Below are 19,349 nucleotides of genomic sequence, written 5' to 3' on the forward strand. Positions count from 1 at the left end.
CGCAGACATGGCTTAACTCCTGCATTGCTGTGGCTATGGCTCAGGCCAGCAGCTGCAGCTCCAGTTCAACCCCTCGTGCCTGGGAACCTCCATATGCTGCAGGTTCAGCCCTAAAGAGACCAAAAAAAAAAAAAAAAAAGAGGATTTACTTTTACATCTGAAAATCTCATTTGATTTCAAAAGAATATTCCAGCTCTAAAATTTGGGGTTCACACTAAAGCCATTCATTATTCATAATTTCTGAAGATTGGAAACGTCCCTCAATTGGTGATTGAATAGACAAACTGTGGTACATCCACGCAATGGAGTACTACTCAGCAATGTAAAGGAACAAGCTGCTGATATATGCAATTCTGAGGATGAATCACAAATACATTCTGTTAAGTGAAATAAGCCAGGCTCAAAAAACAACAGATGATATAATTCCATTTTCATTACATTCTGGAAAATGCAAATCTATGAGGACAGAAAACAACTAATGGCCGCCTGGGAGTAGGGGTGGTGTAGACTACAACAGGACAGAAAGGAATCTGGGGAGGCGTTGGAAATGTTTCTCTATCCTGACTGTGAGGGCGGTTACAGAAGTGTATGTATTTGTTAAAACTCTTAGAGCTGTGCACCAAAAGGAGTGAATTTTAATGCATGTGAACTATAATTTAGTTTTTTTTAAAAAATGAAAACATTAAAGATCCCAAGAGCATTAGGATGTCTCCACCTGGATGTCAGAGGAGTGACACCAGATGCACGTCTGTACCTCGGCCACAAGAGTCAATTGCCAGGGCGGGGGGGCGGGGCGGGCTCTCGAGCATTGTCATGGATTTCTGTGGAGGGGAGTCAGAAGGTGCCCCTCTTTGAGCCGGAGCAAGGGGCCCATGGGGCAGGCCCCGTGAAGGTGCCCTGGTGGGAGGGCAGCCTGCTCTCCCTTAACAGGTGCCTATGGCATGATCGGGTATCATCCTCTCATTTGGGGAACCAGAATCAAATTCATTGACGTTTGACGATTTGCTGAGGTCATGGGCAGCAGTGGATGATGGAGCAGGGATTCTAGCCCCATCTGTGCACCACCCCACCCCACCCTAACATGTGACTGGGTTCTCTGAACCAGTAATTTGCAGCCCAGCCTCATCTCATGTCTGTCTCCAATCTCAGGATTTATTCCAAGAGACCTAAAGATGGGGTCAGTAGTTAACCTCTAAGGTGCGCACCTGCTGCTCATATTGTGACTTGAAATAGCCACGCGGTGTCTTTCCCTTCTCCCTTCCCAGCTGGCACACACTGGCGGAGGGGGCACTCAGGGAGAGCCAGGCACTTCCAAACCCCACCCCTGCCACAGCTCACCCAGCTCCTTCCCTGGGTGGTCTGTGGCCCAGAGACCCTCACCTCTTCTCCTTCTCACCGGCCTCTCTGGGACAGCCCTCCTTGTCCAGTCATTTGTTCAGGACACAATCCCCAAGACTGCCTGTGTGCTGGGCACAGTACTATGCACTGTGGCTAACATCTGGCCCCTGTGGAGCCAGCAGGATGGTGGAGAGGCAGACGCAACACAAGAGCTCCAGACAAAGCCTGGGACTTGATTCTCCTCTGCCCTTAATAGCTGCCCTTAACTCCCCTCTTTGAGTCTCAGTTTCCTTATCTGTGTAATGGGAATGACCATCATTCCTCCACCCCATAGACTTTAAGTGAGAGTAAGTGAGATAATGCACACAGGGGTGCTAAAAACTGGCTGCTCGTGAACAGGTCGCTAGTGTGGTTGGAGTCATTTCTCTGGGCGGGAGGTGGAAGTAGATCATGACAGAGGCTCTGGGGGCTCTAAGGAGCCCATGAGCTCAGCCTCGGGGTGGGAGGGGGAGGAAGACCTCATTGAACAAGTAGTTGGGGGTGAGTTGGGGCACTCAAGCAGGGGCCTTAAGGCAGGAAAAAGAAGAGGATTCATTTCTGAGATTGTTTTGAGAATTTGACGAGTTAATGCACAAAACATTTGCAACGGTTCCTGGCCTACAGCTCAAACTCTTGGAATGCTAGTGATAATGGTGGAGGTGATATGGGGTGATTTATGGTTTAGGTCAATATTTGGAGCAAGCCTTTGTGGGGCTGCGCCTCACCTGGATCTTCATTCTCTCCATGATGTGGAAGATTCCAGCCCCTCGAGGATTCAGGTCTACAGACCAGGAGCCCTTGTGAGCTGGAAATTGAGCCAGTGGAGTGACAGCAAAGAGAGGTCCTGGAAGCTGGCAAGGGGGCGGGGGCGGGCCGGGAAATAGAAGGAGGCGGTGAGGATGGGAGAAATACAGAAGACAAGGAGCAGGTACTCGGACCCAGGAGTCCTCGCCAATCCCAGACATAAATGCACCTCCCATGTTGTCTCCCCATCAGACTATGAGTCTTTCTAGGGTAAGGATCACATCTCCATTTCATGAAGCTCCGCCTCCAAGGCAATGGGAAGCAAACTCAGGGGAAAAAAACCAGCTGCCCAGGTCTGCCCCGTGTCCCGATTTTATCACTAAAAGTCCCAAACCCTCCCTGCCATTGCCTCTACTTCCAACTCCTCCTCCCACTTCAAGCCTCAGAATTAACCCTGTCTGACCTCTGGGTGCTTGGCCCCAACTCACCCTGGTCCCGAAGGCTCAGGAAGGACAGGGCAGGCCTGGCCGTGGTTGGCCAGTGCCTCTGAGAGTCCCTGTGTTCCCAGGGACAGGGATGTGTCCTCCACCCAGGCTCTCCAGGAGCTGGCAGATGTGGCGCCTGATTTCCAGCACTAATCCCTCCGTGTGTCTTATGCCATGGGGATTAGTTCCTGGGGTCCCTGAGCAGCGGAGAGTGGTGGTGGCGGGGGGAGTGGTGGCGGAACAACACATCTGTCAGGGAGACCAGGCTATACCACGTGACCCAAACGCTCCAGGCTAGCGGACAAAGCAATGGCTTCTCCAAAAGGAGTGTCTGCCAAGCCCACTGTGTGTAGGAGAGATGATGGGGGCTCTAGGAAACAGCCTCAGCCTGACGCACTGGCACCCCCAGCCCTGCTATCCCCCACACCAGCTCCTCCACCACCTCTGAGGAACCCTGGGCTCCAGAGAACGCAGTTGGAAGACCATGGGGCAGCTTAGTTGTCACATAGTCAGATAATTCAGTTCAAATCCCAGTTCTGTAACTGCCCATGCAGCCTTGGGTAAGTCATGCCCTCTTTGTTTTTCATCTGTAAAATGGGGATGGGTGTCTATGTTTGTGCGAGGATTAAATTGCAGTGTGTAAGCAAAGCAGATAGTCTGGAACCTGGCACCTAGTAAGGGCTCTGTTAAGGCTAGCTTCTTTGTATAACTTGGCTTTTATGCCACAACTTCTACCCAGCCCCTGTGGGAGATAACACATCTTTCTTAGAGAATATTCTAGAAAGTCACTGTTGATTTTCGTTGGCACAGAAAATATGTTTGCCTTCTTCACTAGATATGGGTGCCCTTTGGAATTACCTGAAGCGCTTGTAACAACTATTAGTGTCTGGGTCCCACCCCCCTAGGGACCTAGAGTGCAGCCTGTGCATCATGGCTTTTGAAGACTCCTTGGTGATTATACTGTGTGGTCGAGGTTGAAGATCATTGTCCCAGACACTTGTGTCTCCACCTCATTCTAAATGCATGTAGGAATAGTCTGGGGATCAAGGTAAACTGTGGATTCTGAGTCAGTGGATCGGGGTGGGACCTGAGAGTCTCCATTTCTCACAAGCTCCCAGGTGATGTCAGTGCTGGTCCTTGGACCACACTTTGAGGAGTAAGGCTCCTCGGCAATTCATGTATTGCACCAGCTTCCACATCATTGTTTCAGTAGAACATCACAGCTGCTTCCCAGACACCCAGGCGATTGGTGGCTTGGACAGGGCTTGAATTATGCTGTTTGGCGGATGTTCAGAGTCAGGCACATGAATGGGTAGAGGCACGCCTTCTGGATCTTTTTCTGTATCCCCTGTGACCGAAAATCTGGGCTGACCTGGACAGGGGGCTTGATAAAGGGGGCTTGAGTGAGAAGAGCTCTGAGTAACCTTGTCCAAATTCCACATTGTATGGCTGGGGAAACAGACCATGCAGAGGAGGTGACTTGCCAAGGTCACATAGAAAAGTTAGTGACAGCAGTGGATCTGGGACCCAGGGTTTCTTTCCCATTGCACCTGGGTGCTTGGTTCCTCTTTGCTGAGGCTCTGTGCAGGCTGGGAAGCCTACCTCCAAGTCACAGGTTGAGTCCTGACAGTGTGCCCTGTATAGGTGCTGAGTGCTTTCTGTGTTAACCTCCTGTGGCCTGCACAACAGTCTCATGTGGCAGGTTTTATTCTGTCCCCATTTGATAAACTGAAACTCCGAGAAGCTCTGTGTCACCAAACCAGAATATCTGAATCAGTTAATCCACCCCAGGGTTCTACACCTCTGCTGACAAAGAGCCTCACCTCCAGGAAACCAGCTCCTCTCTGAGAGCTCCTCCCCGGTCCCTTGCAGCCAATTCTTTCCATCCAGACCAGCCCTGCCACTACTACCAAATCTGGCTAGACCAGAATCCATATCATGCCATTACAGCAAAATGGCCACACAGTGGCAGTAGATGCCCACATGTAAAATCTTCTGGCCCAGCCTGCCCCTCCGGAAAGGATGTTTATTTCTTTGCTGAATGCTCTGCTTTCTTCAGGCCTTTGTCCAAGGGCTTTTCATCCGTGAACCGAAATCATCCCCACAACAGCTCCATGTTATTCATCCTCTTTGTAGATGGGAGATCTTCGTAGATATTAGTCCTTTGCTTAAATAACCTTCCATGACTGCCCACTGCTTTGTGGAAAAATCAATATCCTTACCTGCATAGTCTAAACCCTACCCAGTGGACTCCTGACTACTGGGTCCAAATCCCAGCTACATTGCTTATTACTTATGTGACCTTGGTCAAATTTCTTGGCTTTTCTCTTGGACCTCAGTGTGCTGATCTATAAACTAGGAGAATGACATAGAACCTACCCCCTTGGGGTAAGAGTGAGGATTACATGAGATGAGACACGTAAAACACGGAGTTTGGGAGTTCCTATTGTGGTGCAGTTGGATCTGCAGCATCTCTGGAGCACTGGGAATCAGGTTCTAGCAGGTTTGACCCCCAGCCTGGCACAATGGGTTAAGGGCACAGCCTTAACACAGCTATGGCAGAGGTCACACTGTGGCTCAGATCTGATCCCTGGCCTTGGAACTCCATATGCCATGGGGTCGCCAAAAAAAAAAAAAGCCCACGGTTCTGTGGCTGGCACTCAGCATGTGCTGGACAAAGGGTAGCCCCTCCCTCTGGCTACCATCAGGCTCGGAAGGCTCCCCCTCACAATCCCTCCTACCACCTCTTCTCTCCTTCCTTTTCTCCATCTCCTCTTCCTCCCCCTTTTATCTACTTTTACTCTCTTCCCTGCCTCTCCCCGTTCTCTGTTCCCTTCTTGCCTCCTCCTCTCACTACCACTCTCTTCTTGCCACTTTTCCCTTCCACATTCAGAACTATGCCCAATTGTCCCAACACTTCTTTGAGGTGTTTTCTGATTTCTCTTCTCTCTGGACCATGTACCATGTTCAGTTTCTTAGAATGAGGAGCAGGAACTGCAATACTTACATAGACAGTTAGAAGGTTTCCAAGTTCAAGGGGACTACAGACTTCAGAGAGCCCTGTTTGGCTCATTTTTTTTTTTTTTTTTTTTGGTCCTTTTAGGGCTGTACCCACAGCATATGGAAGTTCCCAGGCTTGGGGTTGAATTGGAGCTGCAGCTGCCAGCCTATGCCACAGCCACAGTCACAGCAATGCCATATCTGAGCTGCGTCTGTGACCTACACCACAGCTCACGGCAACACTGGATCCTTAACCCACTGAGGCCAGGGATCGAACCTGCATCCTCATGGATGTTAGTCAGGTTCTTTGCCATTGAGCCACAAGGGGAACTCCTTGGCTCTTCTTTTTGCCCCTCTCCTGAAACTTTCTTCTGAAGTCTACCTCTCAAGGTGGACTGTTTCCAAGATTATTTTGATGTCACTCTCTTGTCCCCAGATTTACTCCAGATCATCCCCAGAGGGAGAAAAAGATTGTCTCCGTCCTCAACACCATAACTGTTTAGAAAGAGGAATGTGACTGAAAAGATGTCAAGGACAAATTAAATTTTAAAAAGGGCAATGTCCCTCTTAAAGAGTCTATGAAGATGCTTTACATTTTTCCCAGTCAGCCTTTTTTTTTTTTTTTTTCCCCCGCTGTTTAGGGCTGCACCTACAATGTATGGAAGTTCCCAGGCTAGGGGTCAAATCAGAGCTACAGCCACCAGTCTACACCACAGCAACAACAGATCCCAGCCATATCTGCAGCGTACGCTACAGCTTGTGGCAACGCCAGATCATTAACCCACCAATCGAGGCCAGGGATCGAACCCTCATCCTCATGGATACTAAGTACATTCTTAACCTGCTGAGCCACAATGGGAACTCCTCCCAGTCAGGCTTTGAGTCATTGATTCATCTATTTGCTCACTTACCCATTGAATTATTTGACAGACATTCACAGAGGATCTACCACTTGCCAGATTTTATGCTTGGCTCTGGGAAGGATACAATGGCAAAGCAGACATCGCAACAAATCCTCATTGTCAACACTTTTATTGAGCACCTGCTAAGTGCTAGGCACTGTTCTAGGTGCTTGAGATCTATCAGTGAACAATGCAGACAAAGATCTCTGACCTCATAGAGCTTCTATTCTAGCAGCAGCAGCATACTAAATAAGTTAAAAGATAGATTAGAGGAGTTCCCGTCATGGCTCAGCGGAAACAAATCCAACTAGAAACCATGACGTTGTGGGTTCGATCCCTGGCCTTGCTCAGTGGGTTGAGGATCCGACATTGCCGTGAGCTGTGGTGTAGGTCGCAGACTTGGCTTGGATCCTGCGTTGCTGTGGCTGTGGCATAGGCTGGCAGCTGTAGCTCTGATTCGACCCCTAGCCTGGGAACCTCCATGTACCGCGGGTGTGGCCCTAAAAAGCAAAAAAAAAAAAAAAGATATATTAGAAAGTGACACAGGAGTTCCTGTCATTGCTCAGCAGAAACGAATCCAACTAGTATCCATGAGGACGAAGTTTCAATCCTTGCCTCCCTCGGTGGGTTAAGGATCCAGCATTACCGTGAGCTATGGTATAGGTCACAGATGCAGCTCAGATATGTCTTTGCTGTGGCTGTGGTGTAGGCCAGCAGCTACAGCTCTGATTCAACCCCTAGCCTGGGAACTTCCATGTGCTTCCTGCTTGGCCCTAAAAAGACAAAAAAAAAAAAAAAAAGGTGATACTTGCTATGGAAAAGTAAGTAGAGCCAAGTAAGGGCGGGGGTAGATTATAGAATTAAATGGGTGGTCAGGATGACCTCCTGGAAAAGAAACATTTGGCAAATCCCCTAAGGGAAGTAAGGGAGCTGGATGGATGGACAACAGAGAAAGAGAGTCCATGGTAGGGCTTTAGAGTGAAAGTGTGCAGAAAAGCAAAGAGGTCTGGCTGGGCAAATTAAGCGAGGGGCAGAGTAGGGGCAAGTTCTCCAGGTCATGGAAAACTTCCCAGGCCACAGGAAGGCCTTCGAGTCTCACTCTGAGTGAGATGGGAGCCATTGCAGAGTTGGCAGCAGAGTGGCACTCTGGCACATTTTTAAAGGAATGCTCCGGCTTCTGTGTTGAGAGCAGATGAGAGGGCAAGGGTAGTGCAGGCGACCAGAGCCTTGATCAGGTGAGAGATGGGGGTGGCTTAGAGCAACAGGGGCGGCAGTGAGAATATCCAGACTCTGGATATACTTCAAAGGTTGAGCCACCAGGACTCGCTGGTGAGTTAGAGCTGCACAGGAGATAAGGAGAGAGGAGACGGGGACAGCTCCAAACTTTTTGGCCTGAGCAGCTGGAAGCAGGGGGCATTGACTTTACTGAGAGATGGGGAAGCCTGCATATGGGAGGGGATTTGGAGCAGAAGGACAGAGTTCAGGACTGGGTGTGTGAATTTGAGATGTATGCGTGAAGGTGTAGGAGTAGGCGGTTGGACATTTGAATGTGGGACTGAGAGGTCTGTGTCGAAGATACAATTTAGAAAATCATTGACATGTAGCAGTAGATAATTAAAGCCAAGGGAGTACAAAAGAGTAAAGAAGGGCTCTGAGGACTTGAGCCTGAGGTCCAGGAGATGTGAGTACTAGGTGAAGGCAGCTACCACAGAGTCACGCGGCACAGGTGCAAGTCAGGCTTAACTGGGGAAATTTGGAGGCAGAAGGTCAGTCATGAGGTGAGGCACTGGGTCATCCATCCAACCTCTTGGCATCATGTGGAGAGGGGTGTGGGGCTCTCTGCATAGCTGGAAACACCCTGGAGGGTGCTCCAGGAGAGGGACCCCTCGCCTCTGATGCCACTCTGCTTTTTTATGGGCAAATGTAAGATCAGTCTTACAAGTAAAGAAAACCTGGCCTGAGTTCAGGCACCAGGGGAATTGTTTGCAGTGCAGAGGGCACCGTGGAAAGTAGAGACCACCTGGAATCATTTCTGCTCTGGGAAGGGCCCTTCTGGAGCCCATTTGCTGTCTCATTGCCACAAACCTGGAGTGAGCCCCCAGGGTTTCCAGGTACAATGCAAATTGTTTTTCCAAGGTCTGTCCCCTGACCTAGAGGCTCATGAAACCTAAGCCTGCCAAACAGGAGTAGAAATCAACAAGAATGAAATCAGCTGCACTTATAAGGGACTTGCAGTGGTGTTGGCAATGCTGGAGGAGACATTCATGTTGGCGAGAGGCCTGGAACAATAGTTCAGAGCCCACCACGGAGGCTTGAGCCATCTGGCCAAGGACTCCATGCCAAGCCTGGGGAGAGAGCCCCAGGTTCAGATGGAAGCATGGCCTGGAGGCATTGGTCTCGCTCCTGCAGTAGCTACGCAGGCTTTTTGACTTGGCTGAAGGTGTTAACTCAGAAATAGCAGGGGATATTGGCCAGTGTGTCTCCTCCCCTGGCTGGCCAGCAAATAGTCCACAGCTATGTGGTTATATCCTGAGTTAAGGAGCCATCGTAAGCTTGGTGTTGAGAACCCTGACTCTCCCCATAGTAATTTCCTTCCAGAGCAGCAGCGGGTCATATTTCTATCTATGGGAGAAAAACCTGAATCAAATGGTAATCATGTACTTAGTACCCTGGTGTGTCTTGCCAATGGCACCAGAGGCTGGTACTGGGGACGTTGTCTTACCCGCAGGTCGTGGGTTATCATGAAGGCTCATACGCAGGTGAGAAGAAAGGAGAAAGCAAGGCAGGACCTATATCCAGAGCACAGAACAGTTCTAGGGTGACAAAGGGCACTGATCAATATTCTTCCATCAGGCCTCAACATCATCCACGCAGAGGAGGAAATCATGGTTGTGAAGGCTAACGGCACAGCAGTTAGTGGCTGTGACCAGCTGGGAGCAATGCCCTTGCCCTTGTCAGAGAGCGAGATACTGATAAGATCTCCCATGGCTGAGTATGGTGGGAGGGTGTGGGAGACAAAAAAAAAAAAAAAAAAAGTCAAAAAAAATTACAGATGTTATTTCTTGAGCACTGACTGTATCCTAGCCACAGGTGCTCTGCAGGGATGTACCATTGACCAAGATGCTATGCTTGCTCTCAGAGAGGCTATGATCGAGGCTGGAGAGGGAATATAGAAAAATAAAATCCCAGCAGATTTGTGATACCTTCTGTTGCAGGATTAGAGATAAAATTCTGCCAGGAGAGACTTATTCCAGCTGGGTTGAGGGATGCTTTCTGTAGGAGGTGGTTTTGGAAGAAGGGAAGAATTGTAACAGCAGAAAGGGGAAGAGAAGGGATTCCAGGAAGGAAACCATGGGCGCAAAGATGCGGCTGCATTTACAGGACAGCTGGTCACCTGGTTTGAGTAGAATGCACGAGACTTTGGGGGAGAAAGAGAATTTTCGGTGGGACACCAGCAAGGCGTTAAGTCACACTGGATCCCACAGCAAAGTAGAGACTTCCTTCCCGATCCTCCTAATTGGAAAAAAAGTCTCAGCTGGGGGCTGGTGTATCTTTCAAACACTAACACTAATCTCCCTGTCAACCCACATTTTACAAGTTCAGATCTTCAAGTAGGCAACCAAGCTCTATGGAGAACTTCATAACATCCTTTTGTTTGCATTGTCTTTAATAGTTAAGTTCTATTTCAAGCAAAGGATAATGTTTTTTTAATTTATAAAGTATTTATTTTTATTATTATTTTTCTTCACAGGTAAATTTGTTAAGGAAAAAAGAGCTAATTTGAAGGGACAATATTGAGTTAAAATTCAGGTGGTTCGCAGTTATGGCAAAACTTCCAAAGGTGGTACACGGATGTTTAGGATACTCTAGAGTAAAAGGCATGTGAGGAAGAGGCATGGGGGAAAAAGGCTGAAAGGGGGTCAGATCGGGGCTGGACACCATGAAGAGTGTGGCTTTTATTCTGTCAACCACAGCAAGGCATCGGCTCAAGAATAGGCAATGATCACGCTCAGAGCTGCCCTTGGCAACACATGCTGTGGCCTCTGCGTGCAGAGTGATGGGGAGATCGGAGGCTGGAACAGCACTGGGACAGCCATTCTAAGACTCCAGGTGAACAGGTACAGGGCCCTGGACCAGGGTCTAGGTGATCCAACTGAAAGAGAGGAAGGGCTGGGTTCGAGAGCCCCCTTCACGTTGTATCATAGCGTGCTATCTGGCTGACCTGGTAAGTACAGATTGCTTTTCCAGAAGTGACCAACCTGTCTGCCTTCCAATCCTCCTCTCCAGTGTGATTGACTGAGAAAATCCAATAGTCTCTGACTGGGCTTTACTGAGGAAAGGTAACATCAGAAGAGGCCAGGCCACTGCAGTCTCTGTGGCCTCCTCAGGGGGAATTGGAAGTGCAGTCAGAGAGGATGGAGAAAATGGACTCACGCCTCCTCAGTCTGTGTTTCCCCCCCGGAAAAGTCCGCAGTCGGCTTGACCGCTTGTGGTGGTTCATTCTATTCCATACGATGAACATCTGATTTTCTAAGACCTTCAGCTTCATTTCACTGAACATGAGCCGTTCAAGGATCTTGTCCTGGAGGGCAAAGCAGGCGTGCAGTCTCTCCACTTCTTTCATGGTCAGGCAGTTGCTGTTGCTGTTGGGTTTGGCTCCACAAGTCTTTGGTTTCTCTGCCTCTTCCTAAACGCCCCACCGCCACGAAAGGAGGAAAAGTTGGTTAATCATGAGAATCCCTTCTCACACCAGGCGAGTTACGAACATCATCTTAATCGATGGGCATGACAGCCTCTGTGCCACATCTTGTGGGTGAGGGAAGGCCCTTTTTCCTGCATCACCCAGAGGATTAAGAGAAAGGGCTCATTAATCTGCACTCACAGAGGATGTAAAACCCTTAACCCAAATATATCTGTCTCCAGAGCTTGTGCTTTTCCCAACACACTTCTTTGAGAGTTTAGTCAGGCCTCATAAAATCTCCAACTGCCAAGTCTCAGTGGTCTCTTGAAATGCTCTTATCCCTGTCATCTTTATCTGTCCCCCACCATATGCAATTAATAATGATACTTAATTTTTCTCTCTTTGGATCCAGCTATAGACTCCTCCATCTTCAAAAATCATTTAAAAATTAAGTATTTCAGGAGTTCCCCTTATGACTCAGCAGTAACAAATCCGACTAGTATCCATGATGACGAGGGTTTGATCCCTGGCCTCGCTTAGTGGGTTGCGGATCCGGCAATGCCGTAAACTGTGGTGTAGGTCGCAGATGCGGCTCGGATCCCATGTTGCTGTGGCTGTGATGTAGGCCAGCAGTTATAGCTCCCATTCGACCCCTACTGGGGAACCTCCATATGCCGTGGGTGCAGCCCTCAAAAGACAAAAAAAAAAAAAAGGAAATAAAATATCACAAATGTAACCGAAGTCCTCTGCAAATCCCACTCCTTTCTAGAGTGTTGCCCTCCCTCCCTGAACCTTATCTCAACTGCAGTCCTGAATTTGGTATTTATTTTTTCCATGCACTTCTTTATACCACTTTATACTAGTTTTCAATGGGAGGCTATTTTGCCCTCCCCTGGAGACATTTGGCAATGTCTGAAGAAATTTTTGGTTGGCACAAAAGGGATGAGGAGTGCTTTTTGCATCTTGTGGGTAGAGGCTAGGGATGCTGCCAAAAATCCAGCAATACACAGGCTAGTCCCTCTTATCAAATAATTATCCAGCCCTAAATGTCACTAGTGTAAAGGTTGAGAAATCCTACCTTCATGCACTTTCACCATACATAGGCATTCATAAGTAAGACAGGATATTGTTTCGCATGTTTTTAACTTTACATAAAAGATGTCATAATCTAGGTATGGTTCCTCTGGCTTCATTATTCAGTTTTAGAGATTTATCTATGTAATACATATTTCAAAAGGTATCCCTTGTAATTTTTCCCACTTTAAAATGGCTATTACTGGAGCTTGCGTAATGGCACAAGGGAAACGAATCCAACTAGGAACCATGAGGTTGTGGGTTCAATCCCTGGCCTCGTTTAGTGGGTTAAGGATCTGGTGTTGCCGTGAGCTGTAGCATTGGTCACAGACGCAACTCGGATCTGGTGTTGCTGTGGCTCTGAGGGCATAGGCCAGCAGCAACAGCTCCAATTAGACCCCTAGCCTGGGAACCTCCATATGCTGCAGGTGTGGCCCTAAAAACACAAAAGACCAAAAAAATAGCTATTACTGTTGCCAAAGCATATTGACATCAAACATGAAATAGGAAAGTCTGGGATGGGCCCTATTTTTCAGATGAGGCAGCTGAAGCTTTGCGAAGGAGGTCCTTTGTCCTCCATCACCTAAGAGGAAGCTGCAGGGCAAGGTCTTAGACCGGAGTCATGGATTCCTCAGTCCTGCCCCATTGTCCTGACACCTGCCTTGTCTTCCCACCCCCAAATCTAGCAGTGACCATCCTGTCACCCTCAGCTGAGGCTAAGGGCCCTCTTGCTCACCTGCTGGGGCTCTTGGGGGGTGGGCTTGAATTCATACTTGACCAGCCAGTTGCTAAGCAACAGCAGAAGGAATAGGAACCCAAACAAGGCTGGCTTATAGCTGATCAGCCAAGCCATCAACGCTCCTGTGGTGCCTGAGGAAGCAAATATCCCGTGGAGATTCTTAAAAAGAGACATCAGTTCCCCTAGCATTGTGGCTTGGAAATACCCAAGCCCCAAGCCCCTGCCTCAGTCCCCCATCTAGGACAGCTCCTCTCCATGACAGGAGTCATAGCTGCCCCCTCCTCTGAGTCACAACCAGTCCCCACCCCCAGCTGCCGCATAACAATAATATTAATTACTCCTATGTCTTAAGCCGCCACTGTGTGCCAGACTTTGATAGGCAGTTCCCAAGCATCATCTCATGACATCCTCACAATAGCCAAGGGGTGTAAGCCTTTATGATATCTCAGTCACTCAACAGAACTTCCGGGCCTAGTCACTTGGGAGAAAAAGGCCAGCAGTACAGAGCCTTTACCCTCACAGAGAGGGAGACAGCAAAACTTGGAAATAGGGCAAAAAGAGTTTTGCAAGCTCATTCACAGTCATACTAGGATATTGTCTACCTGGCCCACTTCTTGGTCACCTGATCCTCTAGGGGCAGGACATTTTGTTGGGTTTGCTATTTAATATTGATTAGGTTCCTGACTCAGTGAAGTCAGCTGGATAAGATGCTCCAGCAATTTCACTTGGGCAGATCCCAAAGATTGGAAAGCAGGGTCTTGAAGAGATGTTTGTACACACATGTTCAAAGTGGTATTTTCACAATGGCCAAAAGGTGGAGCAACCCAAAAATCCATCAACAGGTGAATGGATGAACGAAATGTTGTATATGCATACAGTGGGATTAGCCTTTAAAAGGAAGGAAACTCTGACATATTCTATAACATAGGTGAACTTTGAGGACATTATGCTAAGCAAAATAAGCAAAAGGACAAAAGCTATTTGATTCTGCTTATATGAGCTATCTAGTCTGGTCAGATTTATAGAGGTGGAAAGTAGAATGGTGGTTGGTAGGGGTTGGGGTAGAGGAGAATGCTAAGGTGTTTAATGAGGACGGAGTTTTACAAGATGCAAAGAGTTCTTGAGATTGCAGAATGCACTTAACTCTAGTGAACTGTACACTTAAAAATGGTTAAAATGGGAAGGTCCTGTGGTGGCACAGCAGAAACGAATCCAACCAGGAACCACGAGGTTATGAGTTTGATCCCTGGCCTCTCTCAGTGGGTTAAGGATCCGGCATTACCGTGAGCTATGGTATAGGTCACAGATGCAGCTCAGATATGTCTTTGCTGTGGCTGTGGTATAGGCCAGCAGCTGTAGCTCCGATTGGACCCCTAGCCTGGGAACCTCCATGTGCCCCTAAAAAGCAAAAAACAAACAAACAAACAAAAAAAACAAGGTTAAGATGGTAAATTTTATGCTATGTGTATATTACTACAATTTAAAAAAATTAATTTTAAATGAGTCAAATTTAAAAGTTTTAAATGAATTTATTATTTCTAGGGAAAATGGATAAGTTGCAAATGATTTTTTGCAAACAGATATAAGTAAATTCCATCTGGAGTTCCCCTTGTGGCTCAGCAGGTTAAGAACCCAACTGGTATCCATGAGGATGTGAGTTCTATCCCTGGCCTCTCTCAGGGGTTAAAAATCTGGCGTTGCCAGAAGCTGCTGCGTAGGCCACAGACACTCCTCAGATCTGGCATTGCTGTGGCTTTGGCATAGGCTGGCAGCTGTATCTCTTATTTGACCGCTAGCCTGGAAACTTCCATATGCCAAGGGTGCAGCCCTAAAAAAAAGAGAGACAAAAATAAATAAATAAATTCTGTCTCATAGAAAATATGTCAGAATTTACTGTTTTATGGCCTTGTAGGACTTTTTTTTCTTTTCTTTTTAGTGCTGCACCTGCGGCATATGGAAGTTCTCAGGCTAGGGGTCAAATCGGAGCTACAGCTGCCAGCCTACAGCCACAACCACAGCAATGCAGGATCCCAATCATGTCTGCAACCTACACCACAGCTCACAGCAACATGGGATCCTTAACTTACTGAGCAAGGCCAGGGATCAAACCTGCATCTTCATGGATCCTAGTCAGGTTCGTTACTGCTGAGCCATGAAGGAACTCCCCATTTTTTTTCTTATTCAACTTTGCAGTCTTAGTCCAGCATTCTGTGTTCCGTTGACCAGTGACTTTATATCAGTTTCTCCTATTTTCCCTTGAACCAGCTTTACCATCCTGCTGATTCCCTCAATAATGAGTAAAATAAATCTTTGACATATGCTCACTATTTTGTATGGGAGTTCTCTCTCTCTCTCTCTTTTTTTAAGGGTCGCATCTGGAAACCTAAAAGTTCCCAGGCTAGGGGTTGAATGGGAGGGGCAGCTGCCAGCCTACACCACAGCTCATGACAACATCAGAGCCTTAACCCACTGAGCCACAATGGGAACTCTAGGAGTTCTCTATGTTCAGATGTAAATTTTAATGACTATGCTATTCTAATATATTTAATTATATAAGGCCACTTGTTGGGCCTTTAGGAACCTGAGATAAACACATGGAAGTTAAATCTTTGTACACATAGTTAAATATTTCCCAAGAAAATTTTCCTCGAAAGTGGAATTGCTGGGTCAAAGGATACACATATTTTTAAAATCTCATTTAAATTGTAACAAATTACTAAATGTGCAAAACTGTTAGCTAGAACTACAGGGTTTAAACAAGCAAGCTTCCATCTCCTGCCTCACCCGCTTCTCACTTTGTACCACTCAGACAACCAATTCCAACTTTTCAGCGGTTTCTTCTGGTGCCTATCTTGTTATATCTAAATAGTATGCTTATACTGTTATTTATGAATTTCTGAATTTTTTTTTTTTTTTGGCTGCTCCCACAGTATATGGAAGTTCATGGGCCAGGAATGGAATCTGAGCCACAGCTGCTGCAACCTACCTCACAGCTGCAGCAAGGCCAGATCCTTAACCCACTGGGCCTTAGCAACCACCCAAGCCAATGCGGAGACCACTCTCATCCTTAAACCACTATACCACAGCAAGAACTCCCAAATTGCTCAATTTTGACACGCTCTATCTTCTTATGATGGTAGATGGGGATTTAGCTCTGATGTTGAACCCCCTCCATTCCCACATTGCCCCCTCTTCTGCAAACCCCTCTCACCCCTGTCTCCACACTCTCTTTTCTCCATTTTCTCAATATAATTCTATCCCTTTGGTTAAAACAATATTCATTCCATCTGTTATTGTAGACCCATCAGTGTAGTTCACAGCTGAGCCATATGTTGTATTGTGATTACACTTTTTGGCATAGCTTCTAGTTTTCTGAACTTGTCTCTTTTTCTGTTTGCTTAGTTTAAAAAATAATAATTCAAGGAGTTCCCACTGTGGTGCAAGGGAATCGGGGCATCTCTGCAGCACCAGGACACAGGTTGGACCCTTGACCCGGCACAGTGGGTTAAAGGATCCAGTGCTGCTGTAGCTGTGGCATAGGTTGAAACAGCTGCTGGGAACTGAGCCCTGATCCCTGGCCCAGGAACTCCATATGCCTAGGGTGGCTAAAATTAAAAAAATAATAATAATAATTCAACTTCATCGAAGTACAGTTGACATAAAATATACCTATTTTATGTGTATAGTTAAAATGAGTTTTGACTAATACACTCACACCCCAATCACGATAGGAAACATTTCAATCACTCTCAGCCTGTTCTCTCCAGCTCTTTTGAAGTCAACCTCCACCCTCATCCCAGGCAACCACTGATTGGAGTCTATCACTAGAGATTAATTTCACCAGTTCTCAAACTTCCATTGTTTGAAAATTACGCTTTGAAGACACAGACTTGTGAAAAAGCAATTACCGCTCCATGTCCCAGTGGGAATAAACTTGAACGCAGTCTGTTCCAAGTCAGTGAAGTATTCCTTGAGGAATTAAAAGAATAAACCACCACCACCATCAGCGACATTAGAAAGAATTAACCTGGAGTGGAAAGATGTCATGTTGTGGGGATGGGGAGCGTAGGAGTGGAAAAGGGTGCGAGTGAGGGAGTGTGAAGGAGGGAGAGGGTCCAGACAAAATGAAGAGCATAAACAAAGCTCTGGAAGCAAGGGCAATCCCTTCTGGACGCATATTGCGTTTCCTATTTTATTTTCCATTTTATTACCACGAAACTCAGTTGCTCTCCAAGATTCCCCCAGTTCAAGTAGGACAATTATGAATAGTAAATAAGATCTACCAGTTACATGTCAGTGTTTTCCCTCACTAAACTGTAAACTATTTGAAAGCCAGAACTTGTCAGTCAGTAAAGCTTAATAAATATTGGTTGAGTTGACAAGTAGGTGAATGAGAATGAATGAATGAATGAATGAATGAATGAGGGAGCACGCAAGTCCCTGGAGGAAATGGTCGCCCTCGGAGGTGCAATCCGGCCCAGAAACCCTAGGGTAGGGACGGTGTTGGGACCGATCCCAAAGGCTAAGGAGACGCTCTAGGAAAGCATCGCGCTGTTTGCCATGGCGCCGCTCTAGCCTGGAGGACGCCGCTCTATGGCAGCGGGGAGGGCGGGGCCGTGGGCGTCTCTGGCCTTATTGTCCCGGCGCGGCGGGAGCGCGCTCCGCGCGTGTGCGTTCACGGCGGCGGTTGGTAGCGCGCAGACTGTGTGAAGTGAGGCAAGGCGGCTTCGGACCCACGGACCGACAGACCGAGCGGCCCCTACGGCCGTCGGCGGCCAGGCGGCCCGAGATGTTGTCTGGGAAGAAAGCAGCAGCCGCCGCAGCGGCGGCGGCGGCGGCGGCAGCGGCCGGGTCGGAGGCCGGTGCCTCGGCAGCGGGCGGCGCGGAGAACGGCTCGGAGGTGACTGCGCCGCCCGCGGGCCTGTCCGGCCCCGCCGAGGCCGGGCCGGGGGCAGCTGGGGAGCGCACTCCCCGCAAGAAGGAGCCCCCGCGAGCCTCTCCCCCCGGGGGCCTGGCCGAGCCGCCGGGGTCCGCCGGGCCTCAAGCCGGGCCTACCGTCGTGCCTGGATCTGCGACCCCCATGGAAACGGGAATCGCAGAGACTCCGGAGGGGCGACGGACCAGCCGGCGCAAGCGGGCGAAGGTGAGGCGCGACCCCTCCCTTGAACCACAAATCCCAGTACCTAGCTTCCTCGAGCTTGTCCAGCCCCATAACCACTCACCCTCGCTTGCCGGGGTCTTGGGCCTTGAGCCCCACGCCCACCTCGACCTCCCCAGTCACGGATCTCCACCCACCCCCCCACTAGTCGGGTGGGTGGGGTGAGAGAGGGGAAGGTCTTTGCCAGCGGTGAATGCGTCTTTGTGCTGGGACCCGGCCGTCCAGGGAGAAAGGGGGATGGCGGGGAGAGCTGTTTTACTCGTTGCATCTCGTACACCTTTTCCTTTTCTTGGTTGGGAAAAAATGGCTCCCTGACGTGGAGTTGTGGTGGGCCTTGTTGAAGACGTATATCACTTGTTCACAGATGTATCTGGAAGCCGCTCGGCAGTATTTTTGTGTTTCAGCTGGGAGCGTGTTGGGGCTGTAGGATGATGCTAAAGAAATTGCCTTAGCCTTGAAGACAGAAAAAAAGGAAGTTTTTTGGTTTTTTTTTTCGAGCCCTTTCTGTATGCTGGAGAGTTTTCCTCTTTTTCTTTTTATCCTGTCAACGTTCTTTTGACGTAGATTTTTACAAAGGAGGAAGCTGATGAAGAGGGCAAATATCAATTAGTCAAGGTGTAGATATACAGGAAGAAAAAGATTTGTCACATGACGATATGTACAGGCGATAGCTTGCCTCACATCTCTGGGTGCCAGGTGCTGTGTTCAGAGCGTCACCAACATTGTATTTTGGCTAAACACCAATTGGCAGGTATTGCTAGCCCCACTTGAGGAATGAGTAAACTGAGGCACACAGTTTAAGCAACTTGCCCAGAGTCACAAAGCTGGGTAAGTGGTGGAACTGGAATGTAAGCCCTACACTTACAATGTGATAAGGTATCATCAGCCTCTGAAACAAAGGACCACATGGGACACCAGCAATAAGCAGAACACTGGGGCAGTACTAGGGCACAAACTTTAGACTTGGGCCTTTTCTGGCGATTTCATGGTACAGTTGGAAAAACTGGAAATGTATGTACATAGAACTTTTAAGTAAGTAAATATTTTAAGTTGTGTAATTTATGTAACACATAAATGTGTATGAGGAGCTTCTTGAGTATTGCCCAGACAGAGCCTTCAGGTTGAACTGCCCCTTTGAGAATACTCTGTGCTCAGTATGAAGGAGAGAAGTCTCTGAGGGGGCTTTTAC

General features: G+C 48.1%; 2 protein-coding genes across 5 annotated transcripts in view; one reads left to right on the forward strand and one right to left on the reverse strand.

Annotated features, from left to right (window-relative positions):
* On the reverse strand, positions 10,266 to 13,191 carry TEX46 (testis expressed 46). Its single transcript, XM_021097600.1, has 2 exons — positions 13,000 to 13,191; positions 10,266 to 11,090 (listed from the first exon to the last, which is right to left on the reverse strand). Exons 1-2 carry the CDS (start codon positions 13,189 to 13,191, stop codon positions 10,893 to 10,895), a joined length of 390 nt encoding a protein of 129 aa, XP_020953259.1. The 3' UTR covers positions 10,266 to 10,892.
* KDM1A (lysine demethylase 1A) overlaps positions 17,644 to 19,349 on the forward strand; it is a 68,469-nt gene continuing 66,763 nt past the window's right edge. For 2 of the 4 annotated variants that reach the window (XM_021093198.1, XM_021093199.1), the window contains exon 1: positions 17,644 to 18,145. In XM_021093198.1, the coding sequence (XP_020948857.1) occupies positions 17,792 to 18,145 (354 nt within the window). In that variant the 5' untranslated portion in view covers positions 17,644 to 17,791. 4 annotated transcript variants of the gene reach the window in all.

This window comes from Sus scrofa, chromosome 6 (genome assembly GCF_000003025.6).
Source record: "Sus scrofa isolate TJ Tabasco breed Duroc chromosome 6, Sscrofa11.1, whole genome shotgun sequence".
NCBI lineage: Eukaryota > Metazoa > Chordata > Mammalia > Artiodactyla > Suidae > Sus > Sus scrofa.